A 26178-nucleotide genomic window follows, 5' to 3' on the forward strand; every position below is an offset into this window, starting at 1 on the left:
GTAGGACTAGGAGAAGGCAAAAATGGGTGGAATCATTTTCAACTGTAATGAGGGAAGACAGGATGGGCCTTAAATAATTTATAGGAAATAAGGACCTATCTGAGAAAAGAGCATGAAATAATGCCAGGAGCTACCCTTCAGGCATCCATAGAGAAATCATGAAAGGTTTGGAAAAAGGAGGATTGTAGGCAGCCATAGAAAATAAAGCAGGTGATGGTGAACAAGATGAACTAAAATGGAAAAGTGTGGGTGTTGGAGGCAGGAAGAACAGTTTTGCCATTATAACAATATTCCAATCAGGGTTCCATTCATCATATCTAACCATCTCATTTGTATCAAGAAATGTAATGAACATAATTATTATAATCATGGAGATAGAAAAGAATAATATTTAATGCTTTTATTTTGAGGATCAAAATAAATCAAAGTTGTCATTTAACATCACAAGTAATACTCATTCATCATCTGCAAAATTCATTATTCTGCAACCTTTTTCTTTTTATTGTAACATACACTTGACCTGATCTTCTCTTTGGTCTTATTGAAGTAGTCAGTAATATCCTACATATTTCCATTTAGAGAAAACATTGTAAATTGCCATAGCAATACATGCCTTTTAACAAAATCTCCCAGTTCGTTTATTCATTAGAATTGTCATATATATCATACTCCTAGAGCATAGGATACAATTCTGATCCTAGATTCTAAAATGGTAAGCTTGTTACCATTATATGCTTCCTAAAAATGTACAATGATTATATGCTTTCTAAAAATGTACAAAGTGCTCTCTTTCAAGGGACAATCAATCCACACTCTGACAGAAAAAAGTCAGAAGCCACTATATTTCCTACTCCTGATGTTCCCCCCGCCCAACCACACATCTCTGGAAATTCACAAACATACAATTTATCTAACTTCTATGTGAATTCTATTATATTTGGAATTTTGATAGGCACTTACTGGAAAAGGCACTAGATTATAAAACAACCCCCCTCCCCAAAAGAACTTATTAAACTAATTTGGAAGGTAGCACTGTACCTTAATAAAATTCCATTACACAGGCCCCCAAAATCTGAAGTACCCATGGACATTAAAACACATCTCAGCAAGAAAGTGTACTTTTCCAATAACTGGAAGCAATTCTCAGCCTTAGTGTAACCCATTGCCCCATTCTCTTTTAATTTAAGGAATTTGTCTATAATCCCTGTCCTCAACTGAACCATTTGTTCACGTACCACATCTTTCCTTGATATTTACCAACTAGGAAATTATTATTTCCACCCACATTGATTTCACACAATCTAGCAGAATTAAAGTGTATGTGATCAAATTCCTACTACTTATAGAGCTTTCTTGGTACAAATAGAATTATCTAAGGTCATGAAAACTGTATCGCATTTACCAAAGAAATGAATCACTTCTCCCACAGTCACATTTCTCTTCCCCTTCTCATCCTTATTCATCTACTTGTATTCTAAGAGTAAGCTGAATCAATTTTTTTAATGATAATAAATTGAAATAATAAGTGTAAAATATATTATATCATAGATAAGTACTTATTCATGACATAATTAGAATCTGCTACAAATTATACTTTTAAAAAATATTTCTGAAAATAGATTTAGAGTAATAAAAAAGTTAAAGTATGAATTTTTAAAAATTAAAATGTAAAGTGAGTAGCCTACTAGGTGGCAGACACACTGTCTCATTAAATCTTCACAACAAGACACTGAGAAAAATTTATTATCCCAATATAATAGATAACTGAAATATAGAGAGATTAAATAGCTTGCCTGAGATCACACAGGAAGAAGGGCAGAACCAGCATTTAAACCTAAGCTTGACTCCAAAACCCATGTCCCTTATGCACCACAATGTTGTCTCCAGAATAAAGATTAACCTTGAACTACCTTGAAACAAACAAACAAACAAACAAAAGATCTTAGAGAACTTGTGTGTGTGTGTATGCATGTATACATATGCATGTTTTATAAGCTACACTTTTCTGAATGTCAAGAAGGCTAAGAATTATTTTTAAAACAACACTTCTACCGTGCCTTTATCTAAAGAAAAATAAAGCTTATCTTTTTTGCTAAAGTTATTCTATTTTGTAAAAGGCCAGTTTGTAGTAATGGCAGTTACAGAGTAGAACGGACCTGGTCAGTGTTTCAGATGACGAATCAATGAAAGACCAATGTTAAACAAGAGAAAATAAATGGACCACAAACTGTCCTGTCAATGTGATTCAGTACTGACAGACAAGAAAACACAATTCAATCAGCGCTGAAAATAAAAGAAAAGTAAAACCCATTTATCAGCTTCACTGTTCTCAGATCCCTTTCCACCTCCTCTCTTCTGTCAATAAGTTCACCTCAAAGGATCCCAAGAGTCTGTGGAGCCTCCCAGTGGCTTCTCTGGATGATTGATTAATAGCTTTCCATAAGTGTATTAAATCAGTGGGTCTTGTTTTATTTATTAATGCTATCCATGTTATTTATCTCAGTATCTTCAGCACTTAGCAATCATTTCTCAATAAAATTTGTTGAACATTTGAGTTGAGAATCAATTTGGGGAGCATCTACATTAACTAAATAATTGTATTTTTTCACTTTCCAATTAAGGTTCAAATATTTTTCAGTCATTCAGTATAAAAGCCAAGGAATTATTTTAGCCTTTGTGTAATCTTAACTAGTTCTTTTTAAATGTTGATTAAGTTTAATACATATCTAGTATGAAAACATGAATCTCAAGTATACTCACACAAGAGAAATTAAATTTGACAGGACTCAAGATAGAGATAAAAGTTCTAATATAATTTGCACCCACAATTATAACAGGTATAAATGCAAAGATTCAGCAAGAAGAATCAACTTGTTTATTCTTTTTCTACAGACTTTGATATCACCAAATCCAAAAGGCATTTTTCAAAAACAGTATCTGTTTTATATGACCTCATTAGCAACATTTCACACTGCTAACCATTCCTGCCTTCTTCGAACCCTCTCTCCTATGTCTGTGTAACACCAAGCCTAGTTCTCCTTCTCTGACTACTTCTCAGTTTCCTTTATGATTCTCTCCTTCTCCATTTGACTTTTAAATGTAGGGGTTTTTCAGGTTTTGATCTGTAATCCTTTCCACTTCTATGGCTTTAGCTACCATCCAAATGCTGATCGTTTTCAATGGTTTCTCTTTGGACTCATAAAATTCTATAGTTTCACTCCAGAAATATATATAATTAGTTATTTGACATTTCCACTGAGATGTCTATAGAAATCTCAGACTCAATATATCTAAATTAAACTCTTGGTTCTCCTACCTCCATCTGAATCTTTCCTACTGTTCAGTAAATGGAATATCTATGCAACCTGTTGTTCATGAAAAATACCTGGGACTTACCCTTGACATCTTCCTCTCCAATCACTATCCCATCCTCTCGTCCAACAAATTACCAAATGCTGTCAATTCTACCAAAAAATATTCATATTCAAAATTTATTCATATTCAAAACTATCAACCTAGTCCAACTATTAATATTATTTGATCAGGGCTTCTGACATTAATTTCCTAATTGTTCTTCCTGTTCCACCTTCAACCCCATAAATTAATTCTCTAAAAACCACATATAGCAATCTTTATTAAATATGCAAAATATGTAATTTTCCTGCTGAAAGTCCTTGAAAATTATTTCCCTAAATCTTGAGATGAAATTCAAAATCCTAATCATAGCAAGGCCCTGCAAGCTTTGTCCTACGCCTACTTTCTTTCTTTCTTTTCAACTACATTTTTCATGTTTGTTCCTCCTAATCCCTTCCTAGTAACCCACAGATAGTACCTAAAATAGTGAAACATAACATTTAGGGCAACATATCCTTCTAAGGAATGCGTGATAATTTACTATGGAACAGTAATATTTGTTCAGTAGTGACAATACTGATTGGCACAGCACCATGTTCCATCTCAGTGCAGTAGAGCTTAAGGAGAAGTATCAATATAGCATGACAATGGAACTAGGAGTTGTACACATCAACATGAACCTTACTTCATAATGTAGTCTGGAGATTATACGGGAGATCAAGGAGATAATGAGTGAGGCTAAGAGCAATCTACAGCTCTATCTGTTGGCAATCACACAGAGTCGGGATAGATTTCTTCTTGTTCATGGAGGAATTAAAAGAGAAAGGCACTTTTTAATTTGGTTTTTGGTTTCTCTAGTAAGTTGCTAATAGTTGATTTGCTTTTTTAATTTATCCTAAAATACTTATCATTTTTAAGGGAGCTTTTGAAAAACAAGAATATTTATGCTTCAGAAAATCAATACATCTGTTATTACAATAAAAGTAAACACTACAAATATTTTAATATTATCTAATTTAATATTATCAAAGTCAAGAAGGAGACAAAAATGTTAGTATATTCCAACATAAAATGAGTAATTTTACATATTGCATTTTTATCCCTTCTACACTCTCACATAACAACTTTTTTAAAAAATAGCACACACATACAGTAATCTCTGTGTATATTACACAAGTATAAGCATAAATTAGACAAATACTGTCCATAACTTTTGAGCTAAAACATCGCAATTTGTTGTTAAATACTTTTTTGCTATATAACCTTAAATAATATTTTAAACTGTATCAAGAGTAAGAGTATGGTGTTGAGTTCATATATATGAAGCACTTAAAACAGAACTAAGTAATTTAAACACTATACAGATAAGTTGCAACAACTGTTACTACTTTTATCACCATCATTGTACTATATTATTATGACAACCTTGATAAGTTAATTTTCTGGAAAACTAACTTAAAGAGCTAAAGTCAAACTATGACTATAAAATAAATTAATAAAGATATAAAATAATTATTACCCTCAAATAGCTTTAAGGTCAGATAGTATAAAAAAAAAGCTACCTTATAAATAGACTATTTTCTGTATCTATCAACATACCAAAATCAATTTCCTTTAAATTTTTTATTAATTTTTATTATTACTTGATATTATCTTTTTTTACACAAAAAGGTTGGTTTTATTTTCATTTCACTAAAAAATTTTAAATCTATATTCTGTCCAGGTTTCCCCCAGTGAAAATCAAGGAATGGTGTTTAATTAGGTATCTTCAGTTGCCACCCAAGAAACTCTTCCAATTGTACTTCTGACAAATAAAAGATATCTTATATTACCTATTTTTCTCTAAAAGTACTATATAGTCTCTTTACCCACTTTTAAGTACGTGACAGCATTTAAAGTATCCACATAACATCATTGAAGCTAAAATTTTCAATTAAATTCAAACTTTGAAAGATAGCAAATCACAGAATGTAATTTTATACTCTATTCCTCAGTAAAATTTATTCTAAAGTCAATTACCAATAGCAAAGGTGGCTTTGTTTGAGAAATCTTGAAATAAAATTGCACAGTTATTTTATAATGTATAAATTTAAAATCTTTGAAAGTATTAGAAAAGAAACAGTGAGTCAATGTTTAAGAAATATTTAAATGATATCACTTGTTTATTATACCCATGATGGTTTTATTTTTCATATAATCAGTTCAATTTTTTTAGATCAGAAGTTTAGCTTTTATTCACAAGGAAGGAATCTGATTAACACTTATAATTTGAGAATGTCATTTAAAATTATTAGCCTATTTTAAATGTTATAGATTTGGGAAAAAAATATAACACATTTTAAAGTTGTCGAAGTATATATATATATACATATATATATATACATAATTACAAATATAGCCCACGATTTCCACTTTTGATATTATTACTAATAGTTAACATTTATTGAATGTTCTCATATATCAGGCATACTACTGTCTGCATGATCTCATTTATTCCTTATGAACACTCTTTTATCCCCAGCTTACAAAAGGCTAGACACAGCTAACTAAATGGCAGCAATAGGTTTTGATAGAAATGTATCTGACTTCGACATGCCTACCCTCAGCATTGTATTGTGTCCCAGTGGTTTATCAAATGAGATTAGTAATGAAGTGGCTTGAGCCAAGTATTGATTCTGCAACTAACCAGCATGTAACCTCTGGAAAATCTCTATCATCATGTTTTCTTTTAGGTTATTGAGTAGATAAAATTCATGGTTCTTTATAAATTTAGAGCTTGAAAAGTAGTAAAATTTTTAATCCATTGAATCAAATGATCATTTTAAGATCTATATTTAATATCATTTACTATTGAAATACTTGAAGCTGGTAACAAAAGTGAAATAAAATAGTTTAGCAGCCAGAGCTTCAATTTCAAAAGTTGTATTTCAGAATGTTATAAAGATCTTAGAGTATAGAGAAGAAAAAAATGTATTACAAAATAAAATTCTTGAAAAAACATTTCTCTAAAAAGAAAAACAAAATAAATTCAGAGTACTTAATAGTAGCCTTTAAAAAGTAAAAAAACTTTATGTTATCTTTTTTTATAGCTAAAACATACTAGTCAAATTTAAGTAAGTATCATTGGGAAAATAAACAGGAAAACAATTGGATAAATATTGAATATATGAGAGCAATGAAGCAATGCGAACACCATCTGGTATTAAATTAAGTTGTAGAAATTGAATAACAGATATGAATATTTTCAACAGGACACCTCAGAATAAATATAGAGATAATGGTAATATATAATTATATTATAATAATATAATGATGAAATCGTTATAGAGGTAATGATGGGATCATGATAAATATATATAAGAATTTAATAAGCAACAAAAAAAATGCATTTTAAAGAGTACAGAAGGAATGAATTATTCATTGTGTGACCCTGGTTCTTTTACTCAGATTTTGGAGGAAACATTAGATCATCACCACACATTATTCACCCAAATGTCTTTCAGGTAGAATTTTGAATGAATTATTTTAAAAATAGAACTTTAGAATTCTTAAAAGTTTAAAATTAAAAGTTAAAGTATTGTCCAGGTCAAATTAGAAATTAAAAGTTAAAAGTATTATCCAGGTCAAAAATCATTAAAAGTAAATTTATAAAAGCCAACAATAAGCTAGGATTTAGTAAATATAAAAAGCATGAATGTTTCCAATGTATTATGAGCTCATACATGTCAAGATTCTAAAAACTAAGACTATTAGAAAAATGAAGAAAGAGTTCACAGTGGAGGAAGAATTGCAAAGGAATAATAAATATATTCACCTTTTTCTAGGTTCATTTCCTACTATACTCTTCACTTGTACCATTTCTAATGAATCCACACTCTTAGGCAAGGTTTCCCTCCTCTACTTGCATGCACTTTCATCTGATCTATTTCAAAACCAATGACTTACATTATACATTTAAATAAACAAATGGATATATATTATATATATATATATAATATATATCCATTTATAACACACACACACACACACACACACACACACACACACACAGATTTTAAACACTTTAGGTCCAGGCAAGTGTATGCATGTATTGCCCAGAGCTCAGATCTGTCAGTGTGTCAGGGAAAGGAAGATTCCTTTTTCATTTTGAAAGTTCTTAAGTTTCTGCTACTTGTCTTGTAGCAGTTACTGAATAACTGATCTAGTTTATTGAAATCCTATTTCTTTTTTTTATGACAGTTTCTGATCTAAGATTTGTCTTATCTCAAAGTTAAATGTCTCGGAAACAGGATGCTGAACTGAACTGCTTCCAAATGTGAAAGACTTTATTTGGTCTGTATTGGGAACATTGTTTCACAGGAAATGGGGTAGAGAGGTGTTACATTGACACATCTTGGAACTTTCACTATACACCAAACAATGTTGCTGCAAAGGCATGTAAGTTAATATAGAGATAATGATGGAATGTGAAGCAGACTCAGAAATAGCAAAGCAGTCAGTCAGGCTAGGCTCCAAGATAAGTAAATAGAAGAATGCCTTTCTGACTTGATCACCTCTTAGTCTCATTTTTCACTAGATTCTTCCTTGCTCTATACTCAACCCATATTAGGTTCTTCCAATTTCTTAAATATATCATATTCTCTCTCACTGTAAGATTGTGCATTTGCTGTGCACTTTTTCTGGAATATCCTCTTATCGTTCCATATACCTTTTATAATTTCTACTTGCTCTTCTAAACTCCATAGCAGGTGCCACCCCTTCCCAGAGTTCTCTCTGGCCCCAGAATTAGAGTTATATGCCTTCCTATATAATGTACATCCTCACTACTCATTATAAATTCTGATCCTATTTCTATCTCCACACTTAAGACATTGTGTATTAGCATCTGTATACTCCTCTATCTTTCTCTCCCTCTCCCTCTCCCTCTCCTTGAATGAATTTGATTGAAAACAGAAACAAAATATTATTGATATTTGTATTCTTAATGCCTAGCACATGTTATATACTTGAAAATTTTCTTTTTAACAATTTAAGTAAAAGTCTTTATGTACAGATTAAAGATATATGGTCAAAGCAAGTGAGAATAGAATTTCAGATGGGAAAAAAAAGGATGTACTTATTCTTACCCTAAGAACATTTTTATTAAAAGAGAAAATATAATATTTGCTTGTGAAAATCTATTTGGTAAACAGACATTGAGTGGCTCTTGACATTGGACCATCCTTGTACATTTATATAAAAATGTAGCATTGGTAGAATATTAGCTTTGAAGTCAGAAGGACATGAAAGTTTTCTAAAACATTCTCAGTTTTCTATTTCTGGTAAACTGGAATAATAATTTCATCTTACAAGGATTTTAAGTATCAGAACTGTGTGATAGTACCACCTCAGTGACTGTAGAGCAGTGATTCTCAAAATCTCTCAATGAAGATTCTCTAAAAACAGAACACATAATCGCAGAGGGCCTGGGAGATGTAGACCAACTCAGCTCTCCACACACTCAAATTCTGAGTCTTTTTTTTCCTTTAAATATATGTAAATTTGGAATTTTACTCCAATATTTAGCTCTATTTGATCTGATATTAAAATGTCCCTGCCAAATCTTTTACATTTACCAGCCATCTTTGAAATTGGGTAGAGCTATGTGAACGAGTTCTAGCCAAAGGAATGTGAATAGAATGATAAGGATCATTTCTGAGTCAGGGCTTTAAAAGAAGTAAATTTAAGAAGTCCTCTTCATGTTCTTCTTCATTTTCAATAGACTAAATGAGTCACAACATGTGGCTCTAAGAGATGGCAGAGCAACAAGGTAGAAAGAGCCTGCAGTCCCTGAAACCATGTGGAAGAAAGCTACCCCAAAACTAGGACCATCCATCTTGAACTATTATGTGAACAAGAAATAAACTTCTAATAATACTATTAAACTTCTAATGAACTATTAAAGATTTTAAATCTATCTGTTGCAGCAGCTACCATTATTCAAATCCATATACCCTCCACCCCCACCAAAGGAGAAAGAACTAAGCATTTTGCAGTTGAAAGATATCCTAACACCCAAATTAAATGTTTTTATATTGTCTATACTAATTATCACACATGCATTTGCATTTTCTAAATAAGTGTAGTTGAAATGTTTATTCAACTGTCTTAGACCTTGCCATGCATTAAAAACCTCTAATTAAAACATCTGCTCAGAATTTATTAATTTGCCTGGGGTTAAACATAACATAGCATGAAAATTTAAGCTTAACATTCAGTTGTTATTCAGAAAGGAAGAGGTAGAAAAAAGATAAATGGAGAAAAACAAGTGGTGGTCCCAATAAAGCTGTCAAATAATTTGTAATGCCACTAAATAATGATTTATGCTCCTGGAATTCTTCCTATTTATGATATGTAGAAAATATGGGGAAAATATGTTAGAAATTTAACTCTGAAGCATTATTTGTATATTCTCCTAGAGAGCAAGTATCTTTAGATAGATAAATGGATATCAAAGGTTTATAACTACAAAGTAGACAGTTAATATTACAACAATTTGGCACTAACATAGTAAATTATGACTTTTAGTCACTCTATAACACTGTATTTGTAATCTGTAAAACATCACTTCTTTATTACTATTACTTTTTTAATAAATAATGATTAAAAATCTAAAAGGTAAAAAGGTAAATTAGAGAATCATAAAATCACTGAGATCAGAATTATCAGAGCCTCTAGTCCAATGATTTTTCTATTTTTTTCCAAATCCATCAACCTTCTTTTTCATGTCTTATGTTTTCTGCCCTTTAGCAATAATTACATCAATACTTATATCCTAACCCTTTGTTTTTCTGACTCTTCATTGCACCCATGAAAACTGTCAGTAGGATAAACTCGGCTACCCATTGCTCTTTGTGTGCACCCAAGCAGCTGACTGAAACAGCAAAATGCACACACAAAAGGGCAGACTGGTCCCCTTAGTGAGGCATGGTAGTCTCTTTAGGTTCCTCTAGGCAACACTTTCTCCTAAACATCTAGAAGAACTTTGCAAACCCTCTCTATTCTCTTCAAATTTCTGATAATGGATCCCTCCCACTAACTCCTCCCTCTACAGATAACCTTATTTTCTACTTTCTAGTGGTAAGATAAAGAAGCAATCTGATAGGATTTTCCTTAATCTATCATTATATTAAATATTAAAACAATTAATCTTATCTCATCGTCTTTGCCTTTTCTCCTGATACAATAGAGTTGCTACTTAGTCTCTCTCTAAGACCAATCTCTTCACATACTCTGGATCCCAACCCTTCCAGCATTACAGCTTTCTCAAAAACCTTACACTGGCAAAAAATAAAACAAACAAACAAACAAACAAACAAACAAACAAACAAAACACCTCACTGGCCTCTTCTTTTCTTCCTTTGTAGACTCATCACTTTCTAGCCAGCCATTATATATCAGATTTTTCTATGGCTGAGTCTCAAACTTTTCCTTTTACTCTGTTCAGTCCTATCTATCTTCAACCTTAATCTCTCCTATGACCTTGAGAACAGTATATGTCTTCTCTGACATCAATCTGTATTTTTATATCTCAAAGGCATCTCAACATTATCAGATCCAATACTGAACTCCTTCTTTCTCTTATTGTCTATGTTCTATTCCAAATCTACATCGAGTCTGTCAGCTTTTCTCCTTAAATATTTCTTAATACTCATGTCTCCTCAACTCTTCCACCATCTGACCAAGTCTCAACTGTTATCTTTTATTTGGATTACTAGAATTTGCCTTTTTATATCACATTGTTATAGTAAGACCATCTTTAAAAAACACAAAAGAAGATCATGCCAACTTCCTGTTAAAAAACTTGAATGACTTCCTTTTTCTCCTAAGATCCTTAACCAAATACTTAACATGCTTGACTAAATTCTGTAAAATGGTCTATAAACGCTTGCCATCTGAGATTCAGCATAGTATTGTGTTCACATAAGGTTTTATATCCTCTGACACAAGCTGTTCCCTTTGCTTGTTTCTAAACAATCCATAAATCTCAGCTCAGGCTTTTCTTCATTAGGGACATTTCTCAGATTCTAAAGTCTAGATCAAGTATTGTATGCCCTCTTACCATTTTCTACCCTGCCTTTGTAAAATGTATCATAATTTTACATTTTATGTGTTTTTGTTTAATAGCTAGTTGTACTATGAGATCAAGGACTTTTTTTTTTTTTCCTCACCATGCCTAGAACTCAACACAGTACCAGGAACATCATGGGTTCTCTTTTAATATTCGTTGAATATACAGAAAAGAGAAACTTTGAATTCATTCTATTTGTGCCCAATTTTAAGTCATATAATAGATTTGCATCAAAGTTTACAGAAATTTCTGACTTGATTTTTGGATAATTCAGTCAAAACATATGTCTTCAGGCATTTACTTATTGGAAGCATAATCAATTTCTATCACTTTGCAGCATTTTTTATGTATTTTGGGATGTTCAATTTAATTTTTTTAAAACTGACAAGTATCATTCATAATCTACTTGAAAAATCTTTTATTCTTTAATTAGTTCTTCTTGGACAATTTTAAGTTTGCTTTCTTTTTGGCTTCCATTCCACAATGATTTTGTCTCTTCTCTCTCTGAGTCACTACATAATATTGTTTATATGGAAAAGTGTTGATACTGTTGATTCTGAATAAACACACAATAAGTTTAATACAGAAAGTCTGGCCCTTATAAAATACAATTTTAATTATCTAACAGCTATAAAACAACTAGTAGAATATAAGTTTGATAAAGACCAGGATCTGTGTCTATTTTGTTCAGTACCTGGCACATACAGGTACTCAATAAATGCTTGTTGAAAAAAAAACTTTCACATAAAACATATTAAACAATAGAAATAATACATTCTAAAATTATTTTATTATTCTCTGTCAGTGATATATAGACTATATTCTCAATACAATTCTGTCCTATAAGCAGGGATGACAAAATGAAAAAAAAAAAATCAATGTTTATCCCAATTATTTCTCTTAATTTTCTAAAATTTACAACTGCTTGATTTTTCTCATTTGAGTTCTAGTGGTGATTCCCAAAATGCCAACATTGTAATGTTTACAGTCACATGTAAAAATAATGGCATTCATTGCACTACATTATCAACTTCTAACTTAGGGATTAAAGAAAGCACAGAACATTTTGTGGACAGGGACACAGGAAGAAGTATAATAGATATAGAGATGTGGATAAAACAGGAACCGTAATATAGAGAACACTGGCAAGGATAAAAATCTCAAATACCATATTTTTTCAATTGTAAGGCATATTTTTCCCCCTACATTTTAATATCTCTAAAATTGAGATCTATCTAACAATCAACAGAATTTCTTAGTTTAATTGTTAATATTTCTTCTTATTATTGGTATATAAAATGATGCCATGTCTCAAAATATCTGCCATTTTTAATTCAAATAAATACTTTTTATAACTATAATATTCATAATGGGAATAAACAGAGGTTTTGGAAAGAGAAGGAAGAAGAGTAAATAACTTTAGGAACAAAGCACAACATTATAAGTTTTTATATACCTACCACAATCCTGTCCTTTACACGTACATGAAAATATATAGCTTATCACCTTATGGTTGGAATCTGTTGTGAATGTGTCTGTCTCATTCCCTAAACTCCTTAAGAGCAGTACTAGATATTGATCCTCCTTATATTCCTCAGTGCTGGCCACTTGATGGAAGTTTAAATTCATTTGTTCAAGTTAAATATAATAGTTTTGTCTTCTACAGAAAGGGCAGCAAATAGACTTTATTGCAATAAATTTGTAAGATACTTCATAAGAATATATTAAGCTCTCTGATAAGGGACAGTAACTTACTTAGGACATTTGATTACTCTCTAATTCACTGATGTATTAATTTTCTACATGTAGTAATTACCAAATCAGGAAATACTAATAGAGAAATTAAAATCTACTGCTCTGGGCACCTAACAATGCCCTGGTGACATAAACTATTTCTGAAAAATAAACATATTCTCCAAAAGTAATTTGCCAGAACTAGCCTTGTTAATTGTCACACATGTGATATAAATTTATAAAGGTCTGAATTTTCTAGGAGTTTATAAAAGTGAACATACTATTGCAATTGACACACTGAATGTGGAAAACATACTAATAGTGTCAGAATAATTAAATATAAACATATTCATATCTTGTGCAATGACAGTATGAGCAAATTTAAAAGACTGAAAATAACATAACCAGCATGGCTAAATAGGCGGTAGAGATGATAAATGTTCAGTTCTAATAAATCAAGGAAGATTCCTCATCAGTGTTGGCATTTTTAGTGTTCTCTGAATAATAGAAAAATGTATTTTAGTCACCAAGTATATGGTAGAAAAAATTTTCCAATCAAGGACATCACTAGAGAAGACAAAAATTGGTAATGAAACATACATAGGAGGAAAAGTTTAGAAGGAATGGGACTTTCAAACTGAAAAGAAGTGAAATTCAAGTAGAGGTGAATTTTCAGTTACAGTGGCAATACAAAGGCATTTTTATTCCAATTTTCTTCCTGAAACATTATTAAACAACTAAGAATTAAGAAAATAAAAATAAATCAAAACATATTTTAAAACCCCAGTACTTTCTTTCTATCTTTAGTGAACCGAGCAAACAGCCATAATCCCAAATAACAACTTTGAGGAAAAACAAAAAAAAATACATTTTGTTCTCTACCAAAGCAAGAATAGATACTGAGAAACGATACACGCCACAACCCTCCCCCTTCACCTTCAGGCCTGAATAAGAAAATTTCCCCTTAAAAGTATGTAAGACGGTCCAGAAATATTCCCTCAGGATCTTTATAATGAGGGCCATGAGCAGGCCCTGGCAACTGGACTATGTCAGTTTCTTCCCATACCACCCATGAGAATTCTGCTGAAGAAGACATCACACTGGAAGGACATTGAGTTGCCAAAGTCTTGGAAAAGCCTACAGGGGGCAATGTTTGAATGATAAAGCAGGCTGAAACAAAAAAGAAAGGCATAGAATAGCACATGACAACAGAGATACCTGCAAGAGATGTATTGTGAGTCCCACCAAACTCCAGGCTATGCACTAAGGGTAGAGTTGATTTGGTGAGCATGGATCCAAGAATTACAAAATTCAATCAAAGCTGAAGAGTGCTTCCGCTCTCTCCTCCAACTTATCTATTTTTTAACAGATAGCTGCTGCATTTAAAAATGAGTACCAAATGAGAACTAGCATAGAACATGTGCTAAAAGAAATCATTTTTTGAATAGAAAAAGCATTAAGTGTATTATGGATCAGCTTGTATTATGTGGTTTGGCTACATAATCAATGAATAATACAGACATCTCCTCTGTAGGAGAGACAGACAATACAGAATCAACATACAAAGCTAATTAAATTAAACAGTATGTGAGAAAGTGATAATTGTCATGAAAAAAAATTTAATAGATCGTGTAAGGGGAATCAGAAGTGCTGAAGGAAAGGGTAGGTAACAGTATTAAATAAAACAGTTACGGAAGCTATACTGAGCAGATGAGATCTGTGTAAAGACTAGAAACTAAGAAATCAGATGTTTGAGAAAAGAATATTTTAGGCAGAGAAAGACCCTGATGAACAGGTTCCTGAAACATTAAAGGACTACTAGAGCAGGAAAAACAAGATACAGATAAATAGAAATTAAGATCACAAAGTTGATGAGAGTGTAAGCAGGCAGATAGGGGAGTCCTCAGATCATGCAGGCCTTTGTAGGCCATTGTAAAGACCTTCACTTTTATTCCTAGGAACAAGATCTGACTAATGTCATAAAGGAACAACCTGGTTTTTCTGTTGAGAACAGACTGTTGAGGGCAAAGGTAAATTCAGGAAGACTTGTTAGAGATTACTTCAGTAATCCATGTACAAAAAAATAGTTAATGGAGGTTCAGTAAGGGTGATGGTAGTTCAGATATTGAAAAGTGGTTGAATCCTGGATATAAGTTAAAAGAGCCAACAGTTTCTGACATACTAAAAGTGAGTTGCAAGGAGAGGAATAAAAGATAATTTCAAAGTTTACAGCCAGAGCACTGTTGTTATCATCTAAGATCCTGTTCAGCAAGTATAAAGGAAAAAATTGGGAGTTTATTTTGGAAATGCTAAATTTGAGCCATTTGGTATCCAAGTGTGGATCTCAAGTAGTCCATGGAATGTATGAATCTGGAGCTCAAGAGAAAGATCTTAGCTGGTCATGTAAGTCCATTTGGTGTCAAGTTTAAACGGTTCTCAAAGCAGGATGAGCTCAGAGACTGAAGAGTTTAGAGAATGATTAAGAATGGAAGAGAGAAAAGGACAAAGAACTGAGTCTAGGCTAGGGCACTCCAACATTAAAAGTATAAAAGTACAGGAAAAGAAAAGAAAAAAATAAAACTAGCAAAGAACATTAAAAAGTCACAGCCAGTAAGAGAAAAACAGAAGGAGGGGATGAGGAAGTCTAGATTCTAACTGATAAATATAGCAATGTGGAGGTTATTAATAATCTTTAAATAAATATTTTTATGATGAGTAGGGGAGAAATAAAAAAGTGATTGGAGAAGTTTAAAAAAAATAAACAGAAACAGAGAAGGATCAAAGAAAGTGAGTACAGACAAATCCTGTGAGGTGTTTGCTGTTAGAAAAGACCATAAATGGAGTGTGGAGGAAGTGGAGTCAAGAGAAAGTTTTTTCTTTCTTTCTTTCTTTCTTTCTTTCTTTCTTTCTTTCTTTCTTCTTTCTTTCTTCCTTTCTTTCTTTCTTTCTTTCTTTCTTTCTTTCTTTCTTTCTTTCCTTTCTTTCTTTCTTTCTTTCCTTTCTTTCTTTCTTTCTTTCTTTCTTTCTTTCTTTCTTTCTTTCTTTCTTTCTTTCTTTCTTTCTTTCTTTCTTTCTTTCTTTCTTTCTTTCTCTTTCTCTCTCTCTCTCTTCCTTCCTTCCTTCCTTCCTTCCTTTCTTTTTCTTTCTTTCTTTCTTTTCTTTTTTTTTTCTTTCTTTCTTTTTTTAATAATAGCTGAGAATTAATGGCATGTATATAATGGTAGAAAAAATATTCATTATAGAGAAGAAAAAGGGGCAATTGCTTCTGCATATTCTTGAATAGTGAAGAGGGGTTGGTGTCAACACTATAGCAAGAGGGATTTAGGTAAGAGCACAGATACTTCATCTATGTAATTAGTGGGAACAAAGAGTAGGAAAGAGTATATGCTGATGGGTGGCATGTGTGATGCTGGGAGTTCTTTTTAGATGGCTTTAATCTTTTTGGTGAACTAGAATTCAAGATTATCAGCTAAGAGCTTGAGGGTAGAGGTACTGGGGAGTCAAGAAAAAAGGAAAGGGTTGAGATAATTACCTGAAGAGTGGGACAGTAGCAGAATAAAAATTCAGCCTATAATTGCCTGGTAGAATTAAATAACTACTTGAAATTTGTGGTTATAAATGAAAGTGAAAACAACATAGTTATGAATTTTTTCCAGCTGTGCGTTTACATGCACAGCTGCAGATGCTAAATAGGCCAAATTGAATTTAACTAGAGTTGAGATTTTACTAAGCCAAAATGATGAATTAAGCAAGGGCAGAGGAGTCCAGGGCATGTGTGAAAGATTATAATGAATTACCATGGAATTCTAGCTAAACAAGGAAGGCATTGTGTGCATTAAGGAGAAAAGGAACAGTTAAATAGCGGTCAGATCGGATGGAATAATTTATTGAAAATACGTATGGGGCTGAAGAACAGTTGGGGTTATATAGCAGAGGGAGTGGAGTGGAAAGAGAGGAAATTATAGAGAGTGAAATGCATAGATTTTAGATTACTTTTTTTAAAGAAGGCAGAGAAGAAAACACATAAAGAATATACAGCTCAAAAGGAATTATTCAGGGAATCTGGAGAAAAATATAGGCTGAAAAAAATTACAGACATTAAGTCTTTAAATACAGCTCATAAAAGATCTTAAAAGATAACAAAAGAAAGGGAAGAGAACAATTTAAAAAACATTTCAGAGGCAAAACCATTTGGCAAATGAACACCAAATACAATAATAAATGTTCAAGGATAGATGGGACAGAATAAATCATACACAATGAAATAATAAAGAATTATAATATAAATATTATTAAAAATATAAAAGGAGATAAAGAAAATCTAGCATGTTTACATTATGTACTTTTAAAAAGTGAATATATTTAATTCAAGGATAAAAGAAAGTTTAACAGAGTATTTGAGTAGAAAAGGTCATGTCACGTGTAAGGAGACAAAAACATTTGGTTGTCCAGAGATCTTTCTGCAGAAAAATGCAATGCTGGGAACCTTGAAGCAACATCTGCAAAGTTCTAAAGGCTTTATAACTAGGGTTTTATAGTTATTAAGAAAACAAACACTTTTTCAAGTGTCTAAGAAATTAGGGACCACAGACATTAAGAGCCCTTCTTGATTAAAAACAAATTACTGGAAAATAAAATTCACCAATAAAATAACTAATAAAAATTAAACTCAAGGACAGAAAAGCCATTGTCATAAGATATTTGCTTATCATTGATAACATTACTATATACTAAATTACAAATAACTGAATATTATGGTTTCAGAGTGGAATTCAAATTTTATAAGCCCTTAATATATAAAAATAGTAATATTACTAACACGTATAAGATATATGAGAGGAGGTGAGGTCAAAAGAAGTATAAGAATACTAAATGTCCTCATCTTGTCTGTTAACAAATCAATAGCTATAATCTGATATTAAATTATAAAGTTAAAAATGAGTTATTACTCTAATCTCTAATTCTTTTAATTTACTTTTTTTCTTAAGCAAAAGAGTTATTTTAGAAACTAGTATCTCTTGTGTTGAATAATGAAAACTATCTCACTTCATATAATTTTATTATATTTTATTAAATGCAAGTAAAATTAATCTGAATATTAGTATTTTAAAATGCCACTATCCTATGTTATCTTTCTATACTTGTCTCTCTTTTTTATTATTAAATTCATTGGGGTGACATTGGTTAATAAAATTATATAGGCTTCAAGTGTACAATTTAATAATACATCATATATATATTGTATTGTATGCTGACCACCCAAAGTTAAATTTCCTTCTATCACCATATATTTTACCCGCTTTAGCCTTATCTACCTCCCCCATCTTTCCACCTGATAATCACTCGATTGTTGTCTGTGTCTATGAGTTTCTGTTTATTTGTTCTGTTCACTTGTTGTTTTCAGTTTTATATTCCACATATAAGTGAAATAATATGGTTCTCAACTTTTTTGTTTGATTTATTTTGCTTAGCATGATAATCTCAAGATCCATCCATATTGTTGCAAATGGCTGTATTTCATTTTTATTATGGCTGAGTAACATACCATTGTACATATGTACCACATCTTCTTTATCCAATCATCTGTCAAAGAGTACTTTGACTATTTCCACGTCTTGGATACCATGAATGATGCTGCAATGAACATCGCGGTGCACATATCTTTACAGGCAGATGTTTAAAAATTTCGGGGGTAGATACCCAGAAAAGAGATTGTTGGATCATATGGATAATTCTATCCTTAGTTTTCTGAAAAACCTTCATACTGTTTTCCATAGTGGCTGTACCAATTTGCAGTCCCACCAGCAGTGTATGAGGGTTCCTTTTTCTCTGCATCCTTTCTAACACTTGTTATTACTTATCCTGTTGATGGTAGCCATTCTAGCAGGTGTGAGGTGGTATCTCATTGTGGTTTTGATTTGCATTTCTCTAATAGCTAGTGAAGTTGCAAGCTTAAGAAACAGAACTGACCAGATGAAGAAAAGAATTAGTAATATCAGACAGAATCTGGAAACAATGCAAATGGGAAAAGAGAGAGACTTGAAAGAGAAAGACAGACAGACAGACAGACAGAACTCTACGAGAACTATCTGACTCTATCAGATAGAGCAATATAAGAATAATGGCTATACCAGAAGGAGAAGAGTGGGAGAAGGGAACAGAGAGACTATTCAAACAGATAGCCAACAAGAACTTCCCAAACCTATGGAAAGAACTGGATTCTAGAATCCAAGAAGCAAACAGAACACATTATTATCTCAATTCAAAAAAGACCTTTCCCAAGGCATATTATATTAAAACTGACAAAAATTAATGACAAAGAAGGAATTCTCAAGGCACCCAGGGAAAAGAAGATGGTAACCTATATAAGAAAACCCATTAGGTTATCATCAAATTTTTAAGCAGAAACTCTACAAGTTAGGAGGGAGTAGAATCAAATATTCAAACTATTAAAAGAGAGAAATTACCAGCCAAGAACAATATATCCAGCAAAGTTCTCCTTTAGATATAAAGGAGAAATAAAGACCCTTTCAGATACACAGAAGCTGAGGAATTTCCCACTACAAGGCCTGCATTACAGGAAATATTGAAGGAGTTATTCTACCTGAAACAAAAAGACAAAAATACAAAACTATAAATAAGATGACTAACAGACAGACAGAAACACATAATTGCAAACTTTATTCAGAGTTGGGTATTATACACTTAAATATTACATAATGGTTAAAGGAGGTAAAAAATATTTTCAAAAGAGAAGAAAACAATAACTACTGCAACTCAGAAATGAACTCACAGCATAAACAGAAATAATCTGAGAAAACAAAAAAAAAACAGAAAAGGAGAGGGGGTAAACATCTGAAATTACAAAGGGAAATGGAGATAAGATGCACTCAGAAGAAAAAGGGCTACTATATACATAAAACTTATTTTTTTTACATAAACTTAATGATAACTACACATAGAAAAATCCAGAATTGAGACTTGTAACATAAAAAAGAGGAAAGATAAGAAAAAAATCAAAGAATACCACCAATAAAATGACAGACAGAATCTCTAACTTTTCACCAAGAATGAAAGAGACAGACTTACATGAATGCTTTTCACCAACTGTTAATGATGATTTGGGGAAGTTTATATGACTAAATGAAAAAGTAAAACACCCAGTGTTTGAAGGAATATTGAGAAACTGGCAATCTTACATATGGCTAATGAAAACCTGAGCAAAATTTTCCTTGTAAAATTTTAAATAGTTTAGTACTTCATTTTTTTTTTTATAAAATATATCTAGTTATCTATCTAGCCATCTTTCTTTATAGCTATATCTTTAGGGGATATATAAAAATACTCCAAACTTTCAAGAGAGGTTATCTCTCGATGATGAGTCATATATGGCTGGTTATATATTTTTCTCATCTGCAATTTTTAGTATCCTACATTAACATGAAATACCATATATTTCAATTCTAAGATGCACATATTTCATATCCCTAAAATCGAGATGTGATAAAATCATTAGTATCTTAGATTCCATGAATTTGTTAATTTTGTAATTGAAATATTAGAGTACTTAAAATGAAGGAGGGATGATAATTTAAGAGACATCTCCCAGAGAATTAACTGGTCTATTTACCTTAGAATTGACTCAGAGAGTTCCAAAATAGAAGATAACAATTTGGTTATAGCAGAGGTTGTTCTTGTGCAGACTCAATCCAATTTAGACAGGAAAGACATATTCAACAAGGAATGAAATTATTTACCATAATAGACAAGGATATTGGAATGGGAAAAAAAAAAATACATAAACCTGTTTCTGTAGCATTTCTTTGAATTGGAGTGAGACGTTCTGAGAAAGAACTTACAGGTTGGGCAGTCAGTATGAGACTAAGAAAGCACTGGAGAAGTCTCAGATGGCCACATATTCTTTCTGAGTAGAGTCTATTGATGAAATTACTTACTCGTGAAATGCAACCAAATTTTGAAACTGTTTTTTGCCCTTGCAAAGCTGAATGTATTTTACTCGCAAATTTGATGAATGTAATTTCCACAATTCTCACAAAAATATAAAATCTTATATTGAATCAAAAGTGACCCCAACCCTCTCTTCCTGCTTAACTCTATCATTTGTAACTCCACCCAAAACCTTTTTTTTTTTTTTTTTTTTACCAAATCCTTTCCTTGATTATGCCATAAGTAGAATACATTATTTCAATAATATATTTCCCTCGGCCTTGGAACAGATTCTTAGGATATCTTTACAAGTAAGTGAGAGACAGGAAATGGTCATCTTTCCCAGAATTTTAAATCATCCTTTTGCTGAACTTTAAAATAATGACTAAAGAGTGTCAAGGCTTAGAAAATTTTTAATTTGTATCAGACTCTCTCATACAAAGGAGAATTCTGGTACCTATATGTATTACAAACACTTACTTTTAGTTTTATTTTCCAAAATCATTAAATGAAAATTTTTGAGAAATTTCCTTACCCAGTGAGTTTGACTGCATGTGTCTGAAGCTTTCGATATTTTTCAGATTTTTCGTTTGTGCTGGTAACATGTCTGTATATCCCAGACTTGTAATGGAAGAAATCTTCATGGACTTGCATTATGGCTAAAACAAAATCCGACAGGATAAATGACATGGTTTTAAAAAATTATCTTTAAAAACCTCCAGAAGTTCTCCCAGAACAATCAATGGGTAAATTGCCAGGAGTAGAACCTAAGACAGAATTTTGCAATACAGCCTAATTTTGATTCCCACTTCATTTAATTGGCTGCAATATTTTCTTGTTCTCTTATAAAAACAACTTTGAGCTGTTTGAATATTACTAAAGTACACATTATACCTTTAAGACACATTTTTTCTTAATTGATAGAGGCACTATTACTAAGAATTGAGTCCCTTGCAGTGAAGGCCCACTACACTTGGCTGGTGATTGCTACTTCTCCATTAACCTTGTGCTTTACCACAAGCCTCTTAAAACTCCAATTAAGCTAGCAGTGAAGGGTGAGCCTAGCAAACCAGGCTTAAAGTAATTGTCTTTAATCCTTAGAAATAAAAACAACCCCTTCTTGGTGAGTTTGAATAAAGAGCAAATCCTCAGCAAAAGAATACTTTGACAAGATTTCATCCTCCCAGCTCTGGAGAGCTAAGCCAATGTTGTATTCTTTAGAAAGTAAGAGCTTATACTTTATAAAGCTCTCCTTCATTTCCTCATCTAGATTACTTCTCTTCTATGTTGTGTGCTGTTTTGAAGGACTTGGGTAACTCGGGGTGAAGACTTTAAACTTCTCTTCTAGAAAATGTGAATTGAAAATATTTTTCATAATTGTGTACCTTCACAACTGTGTATAATGCTTGCCTACCTTAGTTTGGCATGCACTTTAAATAAAATAGAAACTAAGGTCACTGGCATTTGACAGATGCAAAAATGAAGCTTATACTCCAAAGTCAAACGTAACTTTTTAATGTTCTTCTTTTTATTTCATTTTTTAATGTTCCATGTCTTTTCTGATACTGTTCAAATATTCTCAAAAGAGGTTTAATTTTCTTTATCTACTTTAAAACATTCTCATAGGTTTTCTAAGAATTTATATAACTGAACTCTATACAGATCTTTGCTTTTGTTCTCTTTCCATAACCTAAGTTTATTTTTAATTCTACATATTTTAGAAGAATGCACACAGTGTTATTTATTCAGCATACTGTTGCCTTTTACATTCTTTTGTAGTGAGACCAGGGGAAAAAGCTATATGTAAGCCCAGCCAAAAATGTGCAGACAATCATGTTGATTCTGCAGCAAGATGAGTTAACCAACATTTATAAAAATGTGAGGATGTTGCTAGTGGTTTTTTGGAAGAGGTTTTTCCTCTTCTAAAGAAGAGTTGGCTTCTTTAGCTTTTCACACCATGAATAAAATATACTTTTTGCTGAAAAACACTGCCAATTATAAAGAAACGTGGGTGAGAAGCCATCACAATTAACTTGAATGCAGCTCCTTCCTTCAGTTTCTGACACCAAAATAGATTTGATGAATCCACAAACATATAACTATATAAGCTATCGTAGTGCAATTTTATTTTTGGAAAACCATAGCAAGTTATACAGAATAATAATAAGTTTGAGGGTAGGATTAAGCCCACTGTCATTCCAGCTCTGTCTTTTGCCCCGGGCTCAGGCTGGCAGGAGACATGTTCTCAACAAACATTTGTTCAATGGATGTTGACTATTTTGCATTTTAATTTTATTATTTTAAAATTTTATCTATTTATTTTTGATTTGTTATGTGAAATTCACGAACATTTAAATATATGGCCATGAAAGAAAACTAAGGTGTTTTCTATTTTTAAATAATTATATTACAAATTTCTTTTGACAGAGAGAGGAAACTTAAAACAGTAATATAATGATCTGAAGATTCAGAGAGGTTAAATAACTTGCTCAAAGTCATTCAAGTAGCAAAGGTCAAAGTTAGATCTTCGAATTTAGCTTTGAGTTCAAATGCCTTCAAACTGTCTCACAAACTTCACTTATTGAGGCATATATTGAAATTACACATGAATTGTCCTGCTCTTGTAATAAACACCAAAAGTGATACAACTATAAGAAGAAAAAAATTATGTTAATGTGTTTCAGGTTTTGTGTAAGGTCCCTGGATTTTAAAAATTAAATTTGGGACATATCTAATGTAAGGTTCAGTTTCTCAATGAATGTTAAATGGTAATAATGATTAAGAAAAAGCATTCCAACACAATTTTAAAATTTGTAGTTCCTGCTAGATGTTGAATCAATACTAATTAGGTCAGCATTCAGAAAAAAAAAAAAAAAACTGGCCAATAGTTCCTTATGTATATATCAAATGTTTTACATTTAATTTTGATTTATTTAAATTTCTTTGGTTAATTTAAATTTATTTGATTTATTCCACTGCATTGATAATATACATAGGCCCTTTTAGTGTTTACAACTTGAATTTCCATTGTAGACCTCACTAGATTTTTTTCTTCCACTCTCTCCAAGAAAATGTTTAGTACAGAGAATAGACACTGAGAATGTATCCTTATGCCATTTGTGGAAAATAAAATATAATAAGTAAGCAGAGGAACTATGTATCAGAGATAATATTATAAAAATCAGTCAGTGTACAGTAAGTCACTGTATTATTTTTTATTTACTGTTGTTTACTATGCATAACACATTTACAAAATTATCAAAATAGAAAGCCTTTATAAAACACAAATCATACAGGCTTATTTGATTTATTTTGAGTTTATAGAAAAAGGAAAGTATCTACTTTATTTCTATTGATAAGCCTTGATTTTTTTCAGTCCATTACCTGATCTATTTAAACTGAAAGTGAGAAAATTTCTAACACTATATATGATTTTTAAATATGACCAAACAATTAAATGAGCTCCATCACTTAGCATTTTATGTTTGACTGTCTGTTGGTCCATGATCACTTTGGAAAGATTTACCAGATTTTCATTAAATATGTCATTAATATTTAAGGATTCAATTTATGGATGAGTTTGTCTTCTTAAAATGACACCTAATGAAGTTATTAGGTGAAGATACCTCCCATAAATGCACTGATCTTAGAACTGTTGAACTCTTATAAATACTCTAAAAAGAAAAATTTTCTTTCACTCAGCTCCTTTTATATGAGTAAAATGTAATGTTGTTTACTAAAGGAAAAAATAAGATACAATCATATTTAATGCAAGCCTACCTTGGACTGGTCCATTGTGTATGATTTCTTTCATTATTTCAGTTTCCTAGAAGAAAAAATATCAAGGGCATTTTTATTGTTATCAGAGTACTAAACCCATTGTCTGGTGTATAATTTTAGGTGTTATACAATCAATTTAGGAGTTATGCAATCCAATGTGCCTTGACCACTTGAGATTAATCATGCTTTGAAATACTTACATATGAAATGCCACGTTGATGAAGTTGCTAAAGACAAGATGTGCTTGTTTATTTCATTGACTATTGCTGATAATAATGGAGAGAAAATATAATAACCATTTATGGTTACAAAAAATAATTAAGTTAAAACCATGTTTAATCAGTGGTGATTAGTGCCACCTCCATTCTTTTAATAACAGGAGCAATTTTAGATGCTTGTTTAGTGAAATTCCTCGGTGTAGATTTAGCATGCAAATATTTCTATGTTGCGACTCAATGTGTAAAGCAGCTCTTAGTATAGATCCAGGTCATTCATTCATTCATTCATTCATTCATTCGTCCATGCACATGTATCACAGAGTACATATCACTGAAAACCAGGATAGAAACAAATGTTGACCCTACACCTATCCTCCATGTATTTACTTTTTTATGAAACAGAAAGACAGTAAACAATTAATTGCATTATAAAACAATAATTTCTATTATAGAAATAAGCAAAAAAGTGCCATTGATGCACACAGGAAAGGGAAATTAATCCCACATAAGAGTCAAGAAAACTTCACAGAGAAGATGAAATACTGACCTGGGCCTTGACACATATGTGGGATTTTGCCAGATGCAAACAGATGGAATAACCATTTGGGTAAAAGGAATCATCACTTGGCTAAGTAGAGAAGTATGAAAGAGCATGGCGTATCTAGAAAGCAGATAGTAGTCCTTATATCAGGAGCATTATGGGAGGGTGGAAGAATAGATGCTGGCAGGACATGAATCTGTAAAAGCAGTAGGTCAGAAAAAAATCATGAAAGCCTGTATGTTGTAGTAAGAATATGGGATTGTATTCTGCAGGTAACTGGAAGCCACTGAAGGTTCAGATATTCTGAAAGTAAGGTCTGGGTAGCACTGATATGGAGTAAAATTTGCCAGTGCTTTTAACATGACAAACTGGAATGCAAGAGAGTCTTTTTCCCATCACAGCTATTCTACTTCAATTATTTTATGGAGTAAGGCAAAGGATTGATTAGATGAGCTACTACCACAAAAAGTCAGTTAAAATGTGTTTGTTTTAGC

At 31.8% G+C, this 26178-nt stretch overlaps 1 protein-coding gene across 1 annotated transcript in view; it reads right to left on the reverse strand.

The window, feature by feature from the left end:
* LOC105302080 (tubulointerstitial nephritis antigen-like) overlaps positions 1 to 26039 on the reverse strand; it is a 46690-nt gene extending 20651 nt beyond the window's left edge. Inside the window, exons 1-3 of the mRNA XM_011375022.2 lie at positions 25691 to 26039; positions 24926 to 24971; positions 21681 to 21804 (exon numbers count right to left, since the gene is read on the reverse strand). Of these exons, the coding sequence (XP_011373324.1) occupies positions 21681 to 21804; positions 24926 to 24959 (158 nt within the window). The 5' untranslated portion in view covers positions 24960 to 24971; positions 25691 to 26039. The remainder of the gene's footprint in view (positions 1 to 21680; positions 21805 to 24925; positions 24972 to 25690) is intronic.
* Positions 26040 to 26178: the final 139 nt, after the last annotated feature.

Source organism: Pteropus vampyrus, unplaced genomic scaffold (assembly GCF_000151845.1).
Source record: "Pteropus vampyrus isolate Shadow unplaced genomic scaffold, Pvam_2.0 Scaffold260, whole genome shotgun sequence".
NCBI lineage: Eukaryota > Metazoa > Chordata > Mammalia > Chiroptera > Pteropodidae > Pteropus > Pteropus vampyrus.